This window comes from Leptidea sinapis, chromosome 30, assembly GCF_905404315.1.
Source record: "Leptidea sinapis chromosome 30, ilLepSina1.1, whole genome shotgun sequence".
NCBI classification, from domain to species: domain Eukaryota; kingdom Metazoa; phylum Arthropoda; class Insecta; order Lepidoptera; family Pieridae; genus Leptidea; species Leptidea sinapis.
In genome coordinates, this window is record NC_066294.1 from 10,128,886 (window position 1) to 10,149,545 (window position 20,660).

At 35.2% G+C, this 20,660-nt stretch overlaps 1 protein-coding gene across 3 annotated transcripts in view; it reads left to right on the forward strand.

The window, feature by feature from the left end:
- The window catches only part of LOC126973796 (proton channel OtopLc-like), a 107,767-nt gene extending 88,453 nt beyond the window's left edge, over positions 1–19,314 (forward strand). For all 3 annotated transcript variants that reach the window (XM_050821118.1, XM_050821119.1, XM_050821120.1), the window contains exons 7-10: positions 180–356; positions 3,309–3,469; positions 5,083–5,245; positions 12,893–19,314. In XM_050821118.1, the coding sequence (XP_050677075.1) occupies positions 180–356; positions 3,309–3,469; positions 5,083–5,245; positions 12,893–13,899 (1,508 nt within the window). In that variant the 3' untranslated portion in view covers positions 13,900–19,314. The remainder of the gene's footprint in view (positions 1–179; positions 357–3,308; positions 3,470–5,082; positions 5,246–12,892) is intronic.
- The last annotated feature ends 1,346 nt before the right edge of the window (positions 19,315–20,660 follow it).

Sequence of the window (20,660 nt, forward strand, 5' to 3'; positions counted from 1 at the left end):
TCATCAGCCGGATGACGTCCACTGCTGGGCTCCCAAAGATTTCAATGACGATCGATCCTGCGTTATCCTCATCCAACGATATCCGGCGATCTTGACCAGATCGTCGGTCCATCTCGTCCTACTAACTACTACTACGTCTTTCTGCAATAACTACATATAATGTTTATTATTCACAACAGAGTCAGATATAAGTTCCTCTCACTCGGAGTCGGAGTCCTGTTCATCTCGCACCGACAGGAGTACCACAACAACACACCTTCCACCTCACTTGCTCGCGAAGCGACTCTCTCTGGGATTCGCCCTGGCGACCAGGACTCACCACTATGGCAGTTTCTACCTGAGGATGGGAGCCGTTGGTAAGATATATCTATAATATTTATTACATTTTATCTACACCCATGCATTAAAGCCTCTATGAAAGATTCTTAAACAGTTAGCTTATTGCCAACATTAAAACACCCAATATGCATTACATCATCCAAACGAGTGTTGTAATAAAATTCAGTACAACATTATACCATCCGTTTTCATAATAACACTTGTTTGGATGATATTATGGTTACTAGGACTGTCTTTTTTAATGTTAGCATTAACTGTTTCAGAATCTTTTATAGAGGATTCATATTATGGGTGTAGATTAAGCCTTGTATGCAACTGTTGATAATTAGGTATTAAAACACTCATGTGATACTTTTAATAAAAACACGAATATGGGTGGTGACAATAGTACGGGGTATTCCCCTTATTACACAACAGTTGCATAAATAAGTATTACAGTTATGTAAGTTTTTTTTATGTTTTTATAAAAATAAGGGACGAGACGAGTAGGACGACGACCTGCCCATTACAATGCAGTGCCGCTTAGGATGCTTGAAAAACCCAAAAATTTAGGCGGCACTACAACTACGCTCGTCACCTGAGACATAAGATGTTAAGTCTCAATTGCCCAGTAATTTCACTAGCTACGGCGCCTTTCCGACCGAAACCCAGTAATGCATACACATTACTGCTTCACGGCAGAAATAGGCGCCGTTGAGGTACCCATAATCTAGCCGGCATCCTGTGCATAGGAGCCTGTGCATTGGAGATTACTATTAGAAATTGTTCCATAAAAATAACCCACCATTAGTAACCACAGACACACAAGTCAATAAGTGAATGCAGTTTAGATGTTATTTCCAATATTTCTTCATAAGTCTAGATTATTTTATTTTCAAACAAGTAACAACTCGAGTTATATTCTTTTGGAACCCTTTTATGAATTGTTACTATTTGGAACTGAGGTATCGATATCAAAGGAATAGTTATAATTACATTGGTGTTACATCATTCCACTTTCGCACGACACGCCACAAGTTAAGATATCATTCCCACCATCTGGATCTGTGGCGGTCCTCCACAGTGCGGTTTTCTAGGAGCTTTCTTCCACGTACTACAAAGCTGTGGAATGAGCTTCCTTGTGCGGTGACGCACGACCGTTCCGTTCCGGGACGATACGACATGGGTACCTTCAAAAAAAGCGCGTACACCTTCCTTAAAGGCCGGCAACGCTCTTGTGATTCCTCTGGTGTTGCAAGAGAATGTGGGCGGCGGTGATCACTTAACACCAGGTGACCCGTACGCTCGTTTGTACTCCTATTCTATAAAAAAAATCGCCTTTTTAATAAATGTTTATTATGAAAAAATATCTGAAAAAAGGATTTATATGTTTGGATTTTTTTATTTGACATATACACAGGTGTTTTGATAACCTTAATACTTATCATCATCATCTCATCATCATCATGATCATAGACTGTGACAGCTGGTAACGCGTCGAAAAAAATTAAGGTTGATTGTTAACCTCTATTTTGAGCAATGCTCGCACACTAACACAATTTGACATACAAATCACGAGTGCAGGACGTAGCTTGTCACGCACACCAAAATAATAAACCTGGCTTGTTTTAATTTTTAATATTAATTAAGCCTTAATATTTAAAGTTAAGATCTCAGTCCACGTACAATCAAAACTTACATGATGTGCGCTTACCATAAGCTCCTGATATTTCTGCATTAAAATATTTCAATTAAAGATAAAGATATTTCAATATTAAAAACCACAATGCAGTTTTTTTTGTTACTTAAATCTGCCACAACGCGTTGAAGGTCAGAAGAGTTTTACCAATATCGCGTTCTCTATCACACTTGGTAGATACATGTGTAGGTATACGCTGTATTACAGAGCATGTCGATGATTCTTTCAAAACAAGTGTTTTGGCTCAAATTTAAGGCTTCGCATTTCACGAGGCATTGCGAAAGCTGTAATAAAAGTCACATTTTCAGTCACGTTGAAATTGTACAAATTTCTTTGCTTAACAATTACGAAGTGTTTGCGTAAACGAAACTTTAGTTTCTTTTTTTAATTGAAGTGAACTTCGTGCTTTGGCTGAAAGGATTCTTAATCAACATGGACACTTTGAAACTGAACTTTTTCGTTCCCTCCACTCTTTTTTCTTTTACTTACTGACTTTGCTAGTCACTTTTAATTAAAAATGTGATTTATGTCCTGTCATCTATCGCCGGGTTTAGGGACAAAGTCAGGTATGAGCTGCACTGTCGTCAGCTTTTAAGGAAGCTAAGGATTTTTTTTGGGGACAAACCCATGAGTTCTAGGAACACGTTTTTTATGAAAATAAGGGACCTGAGAAGAATGGGCGCAACAAACTCAGCAGAGTTTATTTTTTCAAAATATGTTTTCAAAGTGATATTGTACAATTAAACTTATTATTTAATAGCCTGAGGGCGGACGCTCCATTCCTAATCTGTGGAATCATTAAGAAAGTCATTTATGTTATAGTACCTTTACCATACAAACGTTTTTTAACAATTCTTTTGAATATCGTAATTCTTTTGTTATGAAATTTTCCTGGGATCTTGTTGTAAAAGCATATATATCGCCATACAAAAGACTTACTAGCTCGACCTAATCGAGTAGTAGGCATAACAAGTATATGTTTGTTCCTCGTGTTAACATTATGATTGTCACAGTTTCTAGCCAATTTCTCAATGTGCTTATGAACATATAGAACATTATCAAGAATATATTGAGAAAAAACAGTCAAAATGTTAATTTCCTTAAAATTTTCTCTTAATGATTCTTTAGGACGTAGGTTATAAATAACGCGAATAGCCCTCTTCTGCAGCACAAATATGGTATTAATATCGGCGGAACTGCACAAAATAACCAAAGCATACTAGTCGCGCCGTATCTATGTCAGGTCGTATTGTTTACCAGTTTGAAACTATTATACATAATTTATTTCCAGCGTTCGGCATCGGATCTATGATATATTCCGGTTTGGAGTTCGGCCAGTACTGGGAACTCGAACGTAACACTAACTGTCACAATGTACTACTGGCGCTGACCCCTGCTACGAGAATGGCCTTCATTTTTATCCAAATGTACTTCATCTTTCTTAATAATGAGGTAAAACTTATTTCTATAAATTTGTCTTATTTATTGACATATTCCTTCAATTTAAATTCTAATTCAAATACTGATTAAAGACATTTTGAATTTGACTTCATATATATTTTAAATATAACAGTGTCTCAAGATGAAGGTTTTTTACTAGTGTGTGTTGCTAGTAATGACATACGGAACGCAGACGTGGTCGCTAACTATGGGCCTTATAAGAAAGCTCATTGTCGGTCAATGGATAGGGCTTTGCTCGAAGTTAACCTACGAGATCGAATCAGAAATGATGAGATGAGATCCGTAGGAGAATCAAAGTCACCGATATAACGCAAACGGTTGCGAATTTGAGGTGGCAGTGGGCAGGGCACATAGCCCTACGGACAGATGGCCGTAAAGCAGTCCCCAAATGGCAACCATGTATCGGAACACGCAGTGTTGGTAGGCACCCCACACAAGAGGGACCGACGATCTGGTCAAGATCGCCGGAATACGTTGGATGAGGGCAGCGCAGGACCGATCGTAATGACGATCTTTGGACGAAGACTTTTTCTAGCAGTGGACGTCTTCCAGTTGAAATGATGATGATAAATTTTAATTATCCGATTAAATTGTAATCGAGTAGCCTTTTTAGCCTTAATTTGAATTGGTATGCAATTTAATTTGATTAAATGAGTTATTATTATTGAGTAAAAGAGAAAACGTCAAAAATATATACAGCAATACTCTCCAACAATCATCGACATAAATTCTCTTGTATTCGTTTTGAACTCTTTGTTAGTTGCAACAACTCTCTACATATCTTAATTGTTTTCTTTTAATGTGTTTGTATTTAATATTATTCATAAAAAATACCTTGTATCCCCGTTTTCGCTTGTCATAAAAGTTCCGTCTATCCTTAGATTATTAATACGTCTAGATAGACTGCAACAGCTATACAACAAATAACAGTGAATCGTTAACCTTTATTTTGAGAAACTCACGCACACTAAAACAAAGTGACATACGTATCGCGAGTGTAAGACGTAGCTTGTCACGCACACGAAAGTAATAAACCTGGCCTGTTGACATGCGCTGCCCATCAGACCATAAATAGTTAAATCCCGCATGATATTGCGTAACTTAGCGTACCTATTACATTTTTAGTTTTGTTTTTATTAATAGCACAAACTTAGAGGATTGGTCTCCGATGCGTTTCAACTAGACAACACAGGCGAGGTCGCAAAGTACAGCTACTAATACTACGCCCAAGTGGGCGTACTTAAGTCAGTCTCGAACAATGTGTGACGTTGATGTGCCACATGTTCTGTTAAACTTTACTAATAATTAAAACTAAAATGCCAGCTTGACTAGTAAAACTTTGTAAAAATAATACTACAAGAAATAAGAAAGACACTGGGATCACATATCATCACATATATCAACACGAAGCGTATGTTACATAATTTGAAAGATGCCATTGAGTGTCAAGAGACCACGAGACCACCACCACCACACATGCATCTAATAGTAGCCGTAGTAAAAAAGCTATTGTTCTTAAGTAGTGCGGTATCTAGTTGTAGCATCGGAGACCAATCCATAATCTAAGAGTACAAATGACTATATTTCCGATGCTACTGTTTCAGATGAAAGTGTACAAACACAAGATAGTAGCGAGGTTTGGCTTAATGCACATGATCGGTACAAACCTGAGTGTCTGGCTTAACGTGCTAGTTCAGGAAACGAAGCACGAAATTCTCACGTTTTATGACCCGGAGAACAAAACCATCGGACTCTCGCATAGACTGGGTAAGTTATGTCATTTATACGTTTTACGACTCTGTGCTATGACAATTATAACAAAAGGTAAGGAAAGAACATTCCAGAGAACTTTTGTATACGGCTATTCACTATTTTATTTAGAGTTATTAATCTGTGAGCCATTTAAGGAAAGTATTGTGTAATCATATGAATTTAACTCCAGATTTTATCTATTTTAAATTGGATTATTTCACTTGACAATTTATTATTTTAAAAAGATATCCCTTTACGTATCTATTACGTATGTTTCGTCATAAAATTGGGAAAATATATTCACAAAGTAGCCATTTGTATTTTAAACGAAAGTTATTTTTAACCGACTTAAAAAAAGGAGGAGGTTCTCAATTCGTCGGTATTTTTTTTTATGTTTGTTACCTCAAAACTTTTGACTGGGTGAACCGATTTTGATAATTCTTTTTTTATTTGAAAGCTGGTGCTTTCCGAGTGGTCCCATTGTAATTTGGTCCAGATCTGATACTGGAATCCATGAAAAAACCGTAAAAATCTTAAATTTTGCTATACATATGTATAGCAAAGTGGATGATAAATTTACGAATAACTCAATATCGCGCCAACCGATTTTGATGATTCTCTTTTTATTGGAAAGAATATACTTCAAAGATAGTTTGGTGAGAGTTTGGTTAGGTTCTGATTATGGAATCCATGACAAAGTAATGGAACACTGTCTGTAATCAAATTGCAAAGTACTTACGTTCATTGCTGCATTAAAAAATTCAGTATATTTACACATATTTAGACAAATTGTTAGTTAGTGTACTTCAAATTCACTAAAAATCATAAAATAAAATAAATTTTAACAAAAACACAACCGCCTTCAAAAACACTATTCCAAAACAAAAGATAAAATGTTCTTTAAAAAGTATAAAACTAATTGCGTATTTTTATACAATCTAATTAATTAATCTTATTCTAGTTATGATTATTGTAATTTTTGGAGTCGGTGTCATCCAAGATAGGTTTGTTACTACATACATAGTTATAGGTGAGATGTGCTTGAGTCGTGAGGAGGCGAGAGGCGACAGCGGGTTGCAGCGGAAGGACACCGATTCCAAAAATAACAATAATCGTAACTGGAATTAGATTAATTAATTAGATTGTATAAAAATACGCAATTATTTTTATACTTTTTAGTGCACATTATATCTATTGTTTTGGAATAGTGTTTTTGAAGGCGGTTGTGTTTTTGTTAATTTTTTTTAATTTAATAAGAAAGTCTAATGTCGCCGAATGACACGTCACAAATTAGGATATCGTCCCCACCGGATGTGTGGCGGTCCTACACAGTGCGGTTTTCAAGGAGCTTTCTTCCACGTACTGCAAGGCCGTGGAATTAGCTTCCTTGTGCGGTGGACCGGGACGATACGATATGGGTACCTTCAAAAAAGCGCGCTTTAGTCGCACGCGCGACGTGAGGACGTCGCGCGTGCTCTCGCCTCCTCAGGCCAGAGGCGAGAGCGGAGCCGGGGCGGGAGGACACCGATTCCAAAAGTAACAATAATCGTAACAAGAATTAAATTAATAATTTACATTGTACAAAAATACTTAATTATTTTTATTCTTTTTAGTGCATATTACATCTATTGTTTTGGAATTGTGTTTTTGAAGTCGGTTATTTTTTGTTAATTTTTTTTATTATAAGCGAGAACGTACCCACAATATAACGCTTGTATGAAAGGCAAGTTTACCAGATACCATTCGTTAATGGGTTCATCAAAGTACAAGGTAAAATTATGCAAATATAAACTCCAGAAAGTAATAAATAGGCGATAAAATTGATTGGAGTGTATCGCGGACGCGGCTGTATGATAATTCCCTTTGTGTTCAGTTAATTGAATTAATTATTCAGTGACGGGCTGCGGTCGGAATGGAGAATGTAGGAAAGCCGTTAGTTTCAATTGACTTATCTACGTGCTGTCGTGCTGTGACACTTCTATGTATACAGGAAGTGGCCGTTACAGTTAAGAGGATTATCTGGAAGCTTACAATATAGAATAAAGTAGAATTACACATACGTAAAGACTAGAAGTATAAATTTTAAATTGTGTTGACTGTTGAGAAGTCGTAGTATACAGATATGATAGAATTATTTGTCTACACTTTGATTTTTTTTTAAATAATTATTTACGCCCTTTTTACACAAATTATCTTGTCGTAAACTAGTCATGGCCTGTACTTTGGATGCAAGACAACGACTTATTTTTTTTATTCGAAAATACGGGACGAGACGAACAGGACGTTCAGCTGATGGTAATTGATACGCCCTGCCCATTACAATGCAGTGCCGCTCAGGATTCTAGAAAAGCCCAAAAATTCTGAGTGGCACTACAATTGCGCTCGTCACCATGAGACATAAGATGTTAAATCTCATTTGCCCAGTAATTTCACTAGCTACAGCGCCCTTCAGACCGAAACACAGTAAAGTTTACACATTATTGCTTCACGGCAGAAATAGGCGCCGTTGTGGTACCCATAACCTAGCCGGCAGCCTGTGCAAAGAACTTCACTGGTCATAATGTAATATGATATACTTACTTAAACATACATAAATACGTATTAATATCAATGACTTGGAAGCAAACATCCATATTCTTCATTTTTATTTATTTAATACAGTCTTGATAGAATTTATTCAGACAACTCACTTGCGTTTTATATTTAAAATAATATTAAATTTGATGTAAAAATAATTATGGTTTCACATAAACCGGATCAGTGAAGGTCACTTCCCATTTTGTTCCTGTACTATTTAGTAATTAACACTAAACCAGTTAACAATGACTAATAGACCATTTCTTACATCGTCATAAGTTGATTATTTTCTTTCTTTTTGAATATGAGTAAAATGTCAGCAAACAATACTATCTTCTGTGAAATTAAATAATAAAATTAAACTCGTGTTACTCAAAGAGCACTATCAGATGCCAATATTACGGTTCTGATCAGTTGAAAAGAAGCCTGAAAGAAAACCATAGCCAGTTGAAAAGTCTACAGGAGCTCATAAATGCTCTGAAAATGTGTTGACACAGCTAATCGAAATTTCTTAAACAGACCTATACAATAAAAACAGATAAACATTAATACTTTTTGCTGACAGCCTAAAAACAAGGTGGGCCCTATTTTGTTTTGACGAGTTTATATAGATCATACTAATGATTAGGAATAGGATCGCCATATTGGCGGAACCCCAGGAGATCTTTTGCCATTCCCATCAACCTTCTATTAATTACATATTTAAATATGCAATCCGTAGTTAGATCGTAAACCCTTTTGTGCGATAGTGGCATATCTTCCCGAACTGTGTTGTAAATTATTCTTCAACACGCTTGCTCAAAAATGCATTTATGAACCTGAATACATTGTTCGAAAGTTAAAAATGACGCACCATACAATTGTGTGTATCCTTTACGGTTTTGTATTTCTATTAAAAATAATATTAGAAATCTACCAAGGAGTTATAGAAAAAAAATAGGCTGAATGATATTCAAAACTTCTCAAAAATCGGTTTTGTTTAATACATTTGCCTCACTCTAATACTAAAGAGTAATTTAGACGAAATTTAAAAATGCAACTCATTGTCAAATTAGAAACGTCTAAGATTTCATGCCTTTATTTATAACAAAAGATTGATTCATCATATGTTTGTACTGTCTTCAAGTAAATTTTTTGAAAACTTTAATCAACTTACAGAACTATTATCATAAATTACTTTTACAAAACCGTTTTGTTGACAAATTGCAGATATATGTTTTTAAACTGTTATCATCGGGGAACTTTAACATTGTAATTATTATGACAGGTACTCACGATATATACTTTATTAATTTTGGTGCCGATATTTCGATCCAATTGCATGAATTGTGGATGCGGTGGAACTGCGGTGGCGGTGAAACTCTTGACACTAATACTACATCAATCTAATCACGTGACGCCTAATTCGATTTGGTCTTTAATTCCCTAATTCACGACGCACACTAATGACCATCAATAGGTAGCACATAAAAATAATTTTATTTATATTAAAAATATTAAATTTGCATTAAATTAAATTTCTTTTAAGTTATTTTATACTTTTGAGTTTTTGAAGTCTGTTTGTTTTTAACAGTTTTTTTTAATTTTTCACTTTTTAGTGTATCAGGTAAACAATAAGATTTCGTTACTTTTTATTGTTATTTATTAAATAGGATTTTTTTAAGTAGCTATGGATAGGCCTACGATAGATACCGTGTACCTTAAACTATACCTATAGATCTCATATTTCACGTTCTTGTGACACACTGAAATATAGTGAAAACCGTTTGCTAGCTATTATGAATGACAAAACCCACTTTTCAGCAAACGGGTTAATAATATATTATAACATTATCCACGTAAACAAAAATACCTTGTCATAAAATTAAAAATAATGGGCCAAACTTTGTCAAATTTTTATGGGACCAAATGGCAAACATTCTGCATTAAAGAAGAATAGGATCATAAATCTCAGCGTAATTGGTGTACATACATAAAAAATACCAATCGAATTGAGAACCTCCTCCTTATCAAAGTCGGTTAAAAACAAATTATCAAAATGTACAAATTACAAGTTATGTGAATATAACGCGGATTAGAATTTTGATCGTCCGTAATTAATCGCCTTAATTAAATCCACGCTCAAAATTAAAGTCAGCAATACCCTTATCAAGTTAACGAAGTTATGCCGGTAACGTTCCGGCCGTCGTTGACCCCGGAAGGTATCCCGACCTAAATTCTATCGGAAAGCGCTTGACAGATAATAGCTCTTTAGAATTATTAATGATGGAGAAGCGATGATAAAATCGATTATTTTATCGCTTCTAGGTGATAACAAATTTGATTTCGTTTAAGATTCTCTAACGAGGGAACTCTTCAACGGCTAACAGCATAGATATTTTATATTGAACTTAATTTATTTTGCTAATGATAATACGAATATTAAGAGATTTAAAAACAAGCTCTTATTCGTTATCGTCAAATTTTGTATCTTTTTTTTTATTTTATTTTATTTTAACCACCAACAGAATTGCACATAAAATATATTTACATCATTTAAGTCTTAGGTACTAAGTTTATATATAATTCTATTTATAGGTAGCTACGACATGCAAATTTAGACAGATAAGTCGTGCGACAGAACTTAAGGATATAAAAATGATTCTAAAAAAAGAATAATAGTGAGATAGCACATAACATTTACAATTCTAAGAAGTTAGTGCTTGATACCTCCCACTCGAGAGTCAAGTGATTTTACAAGTTTTATTTTAAAATTTTCCAAATTATTATAGAACAAATCAATGGAAATATCCCTAGCAGTGATTTCCCTGTATTGTCTGCTAAGCCTAGGTATGAGGGAATTATGACCAAGATTTGTTCTATAGATTCGGTGTACAAAAAGTGAAGTAGGATACCGCGGTATACAGAGATCTTGGCAACATGTATATCAACAATGATCACATATGCTTACTGAATGACTGACAATTTTTTTGATGTTGTACTTGATAGGATATCCCAGTTAGTTGTCTTTTACTAATTGTCCTCGAATCTTGTTTTCTGTTTGAGTTACTCACACGATGTCATCATTAAAATTTAATAAATTGTAGAGTTAACAAAAAGGAATAAAAAGTTTGTCAATGTTGATGAATTAAACTTGTGAGCTATAGGAACATATTTAATGACCGTATGAATAGTTAAACCCAGCTTATACATTACCTAATAACTTCTACCGATTACCTACTGCTGCCGCGAAGAGGAAATGTGCAAGGCTTAGATTAAGGTTTGGTCTGCACTGCGCTCCAACTAACCACTACCTAAAAACAATAGTTTTATTATTACGGCAAATATTAGGTGCTTGTGTGCGTGGCATCTTGACACTCAATGGCATCTTTCAAAGTTTGTAACATCCGCTTCGCTACGCTTACATTGAAATTAATAAAATAATAAATACTTACTGATGATATGAGACCCCAGTATCTTTCTTATTTCTTGAAGTATATTTTTTACAAAGTTTTACTACGCAACCGGGCATTTTAGTTTCAATTATTAGCAAAGTTTAACATAACATGTGGCACGTCAACGTCACACATTGCTAGACAGGCTCAAGTACGCCCACTTGGGCGTAGTATTAGTTGTCGCACTTTACCACTACTCCTGCGGTTGGAGCGTAGTGGAGGTCAATTCTAAATCTTATTTTTTTTTAATGAAAATAAGAGACAAGACGAGCCGGACGTTCAGCTTATTGTAATTGATACGCCCTGTCCATTACAATGCAGCGCTGCTCAGGATTCTTGAAAAACCCCAAAAATTCTGAATGGCACTACAACTGCGCTCGTCACCTTGAGACATAAGATGTTAAGTTTCATTTGCCCAGTAATTTCACTAGATGCGGCGCCCTTTAGACCGAAACACAGTAATGCTTACACATTAATGCTTCACGACAGAAATAGGCGCCGTTGTGGTACCCATAATCTAGCCGGCATCCTGTGCAAAGGAGCCTCCCACTGGTCTAAGGTGCAAGTATTTTTATCTTTCGGTTTAAAGCGTGCGTTAAATATTGATATTACTGGGTCAATGAAACGTAATATCTCTTCTGAAATTGATGAATGCAATAACGATGCCGCATAGAATTAGGTTCATTCATTAATCTGCATTATAATGGACAGGAAGTATCACTTACCAAACGATGAATGTCTTGCTCTCATAAAGTGATCAGAATGTTTTATTTCTAACTTATCTATAACAGTATGAAAAAGGAAATTGTAATGTTTGAAACAAGATAAGATATCATTTATGAAGAGTACAAATTGTGATGGTCCTAGGATAGAACCTTGAAGGACACCCGTGGTGGCAACAACAGACGAAGAGACATGCTAGTTAATAACAACAGACTACAGATGACTTTGTAGGTACGAACTGAAACATTCTCTAAATTGCATTTTTTATGAAAATAAAGGACGAGACGAGCAGGACATTCAGCTGGTGGTAATTGATACTAAAGATTATTGAAAAACCCACTAATTCTCAGTGGCACTACAACTGGGCTCGTCACCTTGAGACATAAGTTGTCAAGTCTCATTTGCCTAGTAATTTCACTAGCTACGGCGCCCTTCAGACCGAAACACAGTAATGCTGCACTTTACTGCTTCACGGCAGAATCTAGCCGGCATCCGGTGCAAAGGAGCCTCCCACTGGTGAAAAGTACTGCACTGCACATAATATTAGTGTCAGTATTCTAAGCTATATTGTATGGATTTGAATGAGAATTACATATTGAATTGCAGATTCAAAAATCACATAAAATTTTTAACTCTAATTAATTTTAGACTGGACATCAAAACATATTGTTTACTTTTTCCGAAAAAACACATTCTACAACAACATAATATTAAAACCACTACGTACAAATATTAAAAAGAAGTCTACATATTTAAAGTTATAAGTGCATTTAAAAAAGTGGGTTGAAAATTGATATTGCTAGGACTTCTTAAATAAATTAATTGATTTTTGAATTGATTGAAAACAGACCCAAGCCATATTTCAATGTCAAACTCGAAACTATGAGTGGTTTTAGATGTTATCACTAATTAACAAATATAATTTCAGCGTTCCAGAAAGCTTTTGCATCCATGTCTACTGAAGTTCCTCCGTCTCATCCAGCAGCGGCCCATCTTCGAGTACCAAGAGGTCTGAAAGGTCCACATCACATTTTCGAATGTCGACGTACGAATATCATGGGCTCCTTAGTCCAAGATGCATCACCCTTCCTATTTCCATGCACCATTGAATATTCACTAATCTGTGCAGCAATTTTGTACGTAATGTGGAAAAATATCTCAAAATATCCATCAAAGAATGTTGCCGAAGCAATTGCAAAGGCGAGGATATTAGAAGGATTGGCGTATAAAAAATCACCACATTTATATAGCGTAGACTGTGCCCGGGCTCATAAAGGATTATTCTTTGGTATTCTGGTACTAGTTCTTACAATTATATCCCTAATATTGTTCTTCGTTTTGGTATCGAAAAAGGAATACGCCACGTTGGCTGTAGTTGAGGTAAATGTTTGCGAATTAGGACTTTATGCGATGACAACAATAGCGAGTTTAGCTGGCATGGTTTGTGTTCGAAATCTTAAGTATGACGGGAATCGGAATCTAGAGCTCGATAACATATTACTGGTTGGAGCGCAAACTGGAATGTTTATCTATGGAACATTCACTATAATCGGCGGACACTTTACAATCGAGAAGAATACGATACTAATTTTAGTAACGGCTTTATCGTCGCTCATACAAACGACTTGCCAGACTATGTTTATCTTGGATGCGAGTCGGCGATCCGCAAAGACCCCGGAGCAGTTGCGAAAGAAACCAGGAAGGGAAATAATCACATTCTTGTTGGTTACTAATCTAGCGATGTGGGCGATAAATACTCTGGAGAAATCCAGGGCGGAATCGCACCCGATCCAACTGCACTTCTACGGCCTATGGGCATGGACGATCATAACTCACGTCTCTATGCCACTTGCAATATTCTACAGATTTCATTCCACAGTATGTCTGTGTGAGATATGGAAGCGGGCGTATAAAATGAAACCAGCTTATATGTAGCAAACATCAAACATTAATATTGTTCGCCCGATCTATTATACTTTATGCGAGACGCATTATTGAAGTATGGAATCATATAATAAAAATATTAGTTCTATAAGAATAGTAGGAATCGTTGTCATCCTTAGATTAAGGATTGCTGGGATCCAACTAGATAAGAACAATAGCTTTTTTTATTACGGCAACTATTAGATGCTTGTGTGCGTGGCATCTTGACGCTCAATGGCACCTTTCAAATTTTGTAACATACGCTTTGTTATTTTCATTGAAATTTATAAAATACAAAATGCTTACTGATGAAATGTGATCCCAGTGTCTTTCTTATTTCTTGTAGTATTACTTTGACAAAGTCTTACTACGCAATCCGGCATTTTAGTTTCAATTAAAGCGACTACGCCTCCGGTATCTAATTGGAACGTAGCGGAGAGCAATCCTTAATCTAAATTGTCATGCTTATATTTATTTCTTATCACGCCAGAATAAGAAGTACTTGAGACAGAAATATAAAGATATGACAAAGTATTCTTAGATTATATTTTAATGGCTTTGTCTTTTGTTATCCATCGAGTTTCATTGATCGGTAGAAAGTTTCAGGTGCACTCATTGTTAAATAGTTAACCGCTGTGTTATGTTGTGCGTTTAGAAGTTTAATGTGTTATTTATTTGTAGATTTAAGGAATGCTTTAACTAAAATAATACTCTGTTCATTACAGTATTTCACACTCATTTTTAGACGGGTTAGATACTTAGCGCTTAATGTTGTTTAGATGTTGATTTTAGTTTGATTGTCTATGTTGTTGCACTCTTGGATGAGCTCATTTTCATCATGTTTCATACACATTTAGTATAGATCTAACTACATATTTATATAAGTGTATTTCTACATTCCACACTTCATCATCTACACTGCATTTATTCACTCAGTCGTAATCAAAGGAAATGTCTTCCAATAGGTTATATTTTTATTAAGAGATCCAACTAAAGTATATATTTATGTTTTGTGACTTTGTTAGTCAATGTTAATAACTTTTGAATGTATTCACTTATTTCAGTGTTTGGATCTATAGATATTATATTAACGATCCATATAAAAATCTCTCTTTAGATTCAATTTGTTTAGCTTACGATCCAAAAAGTTGTATGTTGATAATTAACGGCCGTTTCCAATAACCTATCTATCCTTAGTTTAACTTACTAGACTTAGAAAAATCTATCCTTTTACGCTTACTTACATTTCAATAACCTTGACAGATAGCATTGGACTGTAACTATATTGGACTTAAATATGGATAGATAAGATCTTGTCACTAAACGGTGACAGCAATGTATCCGTAACGGCCGTTCCCAATATTCAGTCTATCTCTTACTTGAGATAAAAATCGTAACAATCGTTCACTTTTCTGTCCCAATAAACGTATCGACGGTAACTCCCCTTATCCGTATACGCTGTCTGTCAATGGGACGACGTATAGCTTACCAGCGATAGAAGTTTGTATGGAAATTGCAATTCACGCATCCCAATATAATGCGATAAGAATGACTTATCCCCATATTCCCATATTGGGACAGCCTCAGATTATTGACAGCTAATTACTGACCGTATGATGTAGTAATTTATCTCTATCTTTAGATAGAATATTGGGAACGGCCGTAAGTTAAACTAAGGGTAGATAGGTTATTGAAAACGGCCGTAAGACATTATATAATACTTGCTGTCTGACTAGAAAGCATTTGTTTTTGCTCATAAAAACTTGTTAACATTGACTGTTAAAGATCGGTAGCAAGATGACCTATTTATTTTAGCGATTTTAAAAATTTGGTATTTTATAACAATGATTTTATACATTTTTTGAATATCTTTTAATGCTGATTTTTAAGGTTTATAATACAAAATTGTATAATGGTAGTTTTTGTACTTTGAAACTATTGTAGCAATAGATTTAGAATATTAGAAGTATGGAATATGGACCCAGTAGATAAGCAAAGAGTAACACCAAAGTTTTATAAATAATTGGTAGTTTTTTTGGAGCTTATTTTTACCGATAGTAGTTTGAGGCTACCAATAGGGATGTCGAATATTTTTTGATAGAGTTAGGTGTTTTGTCCAAAGTGTCTGTAAAAATATCTGTGAAGATGTGTTTTGTACGATAGACAAACAATTTATAGTGACACCAAATTGGATGTTTTTCATGATATTTCGTATAACTTTTACATTAGTAGATTTTAAAATGCAAATCTATTATACAAATAATTCAATGCTTATTGCTCAAAATCTTTGTATGTATTTTGAAGGCTTATACAGACATTATCTTTAAATTATTATCTACGAACAACTGGAAAATTAATAGATTTTCTAAATTTTTACGATATAATACAGTACTTTATAAATGATATGCTAAATGAAAGTCAAGCCAAATTACATAGGCACTTAGACCCGATTTCACAATGACTTCAATCTGAGTTCAATAAAACTCAGTTTTACGTAAACGAGTTCAACACCAGTTTTGATCTCGATTAAACATAACGCAATTTCAGCAATACCTTTTGTGCGTGTTGACGTAAGCTGTGGTGACATGTCATAAACAATACAATGTGTCAAGAATAAGCCATCTGTCGTCGATAATTATGAACAAATTTAAAATTGTTAAATGTCAATGTATCTATTACGACACCGACCGTGACAGCTCTTGAACACGATCAAATATGTTGAACGTCCTAAATTCGGCGGTCAGCATTTAAACGCGTTTAGGGAATAACTGCGTTTAGTTTGTGATGATGAAATCAGTACTGAATCTGTAAAATCGTTTACAGGCGTAAACTTAGTTCAAAGTGCGTTTTACTTCAATGGTGGAATCGGGCCTTAGCGTCTTAGGAAATATTATTAAGATATGCAACATTAAATTAATATTATTAGTTTTGAATTGCAATTTTGGTTCCTATTTTTCAGTCATTTCGTGACGATAATATATCTTTTGGGTGTAAAATAAACTGCTATTAAATTTAAACTTATTAAATAGAAAATAAGGATTGAATTCGAAGTATATTGTATCTCTTTATTAAACATATTTAATCGCATTGTGTAAATTATGCATTATTCTGTATTATTTTAATTAATTATAACTAACTATATTGTACGACTCAATCGGAATTTCTTTATGTTCTTAAATAATTAGTCATATAATTAATAGTATTTTTCAGATTTCTTTGTTTTTATTTTGTTGTCACTAACGGAGTTTTTTGTAGACTAGAAATAGATATGACATTTTTGTGAAAAACATGTAAACGCACTGTGAATGAAATAGTGAAACTGTCTCCGAAATGTCTAAATTTGTTGGAATGATGATTTATACGTATAGATAGTGTGCCAGTGATGACTTACGGTACGCAGACGTGGTCGCTAACTATGGTCCTTATGAGAAAGCTCACGGTCGCTCAGAGGGCAATGGAGAGGGCTATGATCGGAGTTTCCTCTTCGAGATCGAATCAGAAATGAGGAGATACGTAGGAGAACCAAAGTTACCGACATCGCACAGATGGCTGAAATGGACTGCCATTTGGGCAGGGCACATAGTTCGACGGACAGATGGCCGTTGGGTCAGTAAAGTCCTAGAATGGAAACCACGTACCGGAAGACGCAGTGTTGGTAGGCCAACAAGATGGACCGACGATTACCAAGATCGCCGGAATACGTTGGATGAGGGCAGCGCAGGACCGATCGTCGTGGAACTCTTTGGGGGAGGCCTTTCTCCAGCAATGGACATCTTCCGGCTGATGATGATGATGACGTGAAGATAGAGTGTGACAGCTGTGAACACGTCAAAAATAATAACGGCGAACGTAATTCTATTTTCAACGCACGCACTCTATATTAACAATATGGCTAACAAATTGCGAGTGTAAGACGTATCTTGTCACACGCACTAAAGTAATAAACTTGGCCTGTTATCATGCGTCGCCTACCAGCAAGAGACTCTACCTAGACGTATAAATTATTATACATTTATTAATTATTAGTTTTATTCGTCTCTTCAATTTCTCTCATAAGAAAGATGGCGCCACAACTGGAGAGTTTAACAAAAATAACAATATTTATAGATCATGCGTCATTCAGACGTTGAGCTGAGCGGTTAAAGCGTTGGAGGCGTTAGAGGCTATTCAGACATCCTTAAATTTTGGTACAAATTAAATTTGTATATTACTTATTGATAAACGAGGATCAGCAAGGAAAGAAACAAACCCCTTAGACTTATATATACTAGCGTTTAGATGACCTGACAGTACGATAGTGAATGCGTCAGCTAGCTTAATATTCAAGGAGCTAAATACAAATGTGGCTGACTGTTTACGACTTATCAATAAATATCGGTTACAAATCAAATCGAAATCACTTTATTCATGTAGATCACGGAAATGACACTTATGAATGTCAATTTTTTTTTTTATTGAATCTACTACAACTTCATAAAGGGTTGAGCTAATGAGAAGAAGTAGCAAGAAACTCATTGTCATTCTTTTAAATCATGATTTACATTTTCATCGTTTTACAAATCATTTCAATTACAATATAATATAACTTGTAAAGTAACAATAGATTTCTTTTTCTATATTCCTGCATCTCCCTAAAATGTGTTCCTCTCTCTCGCACACTTTGTCTCATTAGCGTATAGACACGCTAGTATATCGTAAGTATACGGAAAACGCTTATTCGCCATTCCTTTTTTTTTATTCGAAAGAAAAATCATGCCTGATTTCTTGAGGCCAGCAAACAGTTAATGAAGTTTTAAGTTTATTGTTAAAAAATGACTGATGGTTCTTGTGATGAAATAATTGCGTGAAATAACTATTTAATATTAAATTATGTTTTTAAACATTTTAATGTTTTGAGATTTTTTACTTTATATTCACGGACTTGAAAAAAATAAGGACTCCTTGTCACCCTACATAACAGTGTACACCAAAACAAGCCGATTAAAGTTTTAACACATAGCCCCACGCACACACTTACACTACTACAGGCCGATAGGCGGCCATTATGAAAATTGTCATCATCTGTGACAGATCAGTTTGCGTCTCAATAAAATATTTTAAAAATGCCAACGTGCGTTGTGAAAAAGTGTAAAAACGATACTATATAAATATTTGTGGCCATATATGATTATTTAAGGGAGAAAAAATTGTGTAACTAGTATCCCCCGTAACCGCACACACACTAGCATAAAGGTGCTTCACTTGCTAATATCACGGCGCGGAGTCCTTCTTTTTTTACTCGTCCGTGTTTATATTAAATAAATAGTGATACTAGATTAAAGTTTTTGATTATATTTAATTCGTAGATTATTTATTTGTTTAGACAATATTGTGAATAGCGTATAATTCTTTGATGTTTTACGATTAATAAACTTTCTTGAAATTATCCTATAAATCGTCTTTTGATATATGCTTACAACAAGATCCCAGAAAATATTCAAAACAAAAGTATCACGTATTTCAAAAGAATTGTTAAAAACATCTGTGTGGTAAAGGTTATTATAACAAAAATGACTTTCTTAATGATACCACAGATTGGGAATAGAGTGACCGCCCCAGACTATTAAATAATAAGTTAAATTGTACATTATTACTTTGTTAGCATTTTTTTTCGATGAAAAAAAAAGCCTGCTGAGTTTGTTGCGCCCAATCTTCTCAGGTCTGAGGCATTCCTTTTGGAATGGGTGGTAGTTTAATTTCCCTAATAGAAAAACTGTGAAATGGAAGATTCGATTCATCAACAATTTAGATATATTTGCGCGGCTTAAGGGTTGGTTGCCGCTGAGCTCTAGTTAGATACCGCACTACCAAGGACAATAGCTTATTTACTATGGCAACTATAAGATGCTTGTGTGCGTGGCGTCTTGACACTCAATGGCATCTTTCAAATTTTGTAACATACGCTTCGTGTTATTTTACATTGAAATTATAAAAATACAAAATACCTACTGATGATATGTGATCCCAGTGTCTTTCTTATTTCTTGTAGTATTACTTTGACAAAGTCTTACTACGCAATCCGGCATTTTAGTTTCAATTATTAGCAAAGTATAACAGAACATATGGCACGTCAACGTCACACATTGTACGAGACTGGCTCGAGTACGCGCACTTGGGCGCAGTATGAGTTGCCGCACTCTGCAACTACGCTTCGGTAACTAGTTGGAGCGCAGCGGAGCCCAATCCATAATCTAAGTATATATGATTTATTTATTTGAACCTTCTGTTAAACCCAATTACTTCTATAAGCATTTAATCTGAACTTCTAACATTTGTGAGGTTGCATGTGGAACTAGTTTTATGACCTGATGCCTGCCGCCGAATCCCCTCATCAAACCACAACACATCACAAACTTAAATATCATCCTCACATTCTCGATGTATGGTGTTCTTCCATAACGCTATATCCATAAACATCCTTCAAATACAACCAAACCGTAGAGTGAATTTCTTTGCGCAGTACTTCCAGGATGATATATTCTTACCTGGCAACACTCCAGTGATTTCTGTGATGTTGCTAGATGAGTGGCAATGATAAGTTACCATTTACTAGTGGGAGGCTCCTTTACACAGAATGCCGGCAAAATTATGGGTACCACAACGGAGCCTATTTCTGCCGTGAAGCAGTTATGTGTAAGCATTACTGTGTTCCGGTCTGAAGGGCGCCGTAGCTAGTGAAATTACTGGGCAAATGAGACTTAACATCTTATGTCTCAAGGTGACGAGGCAGTTGT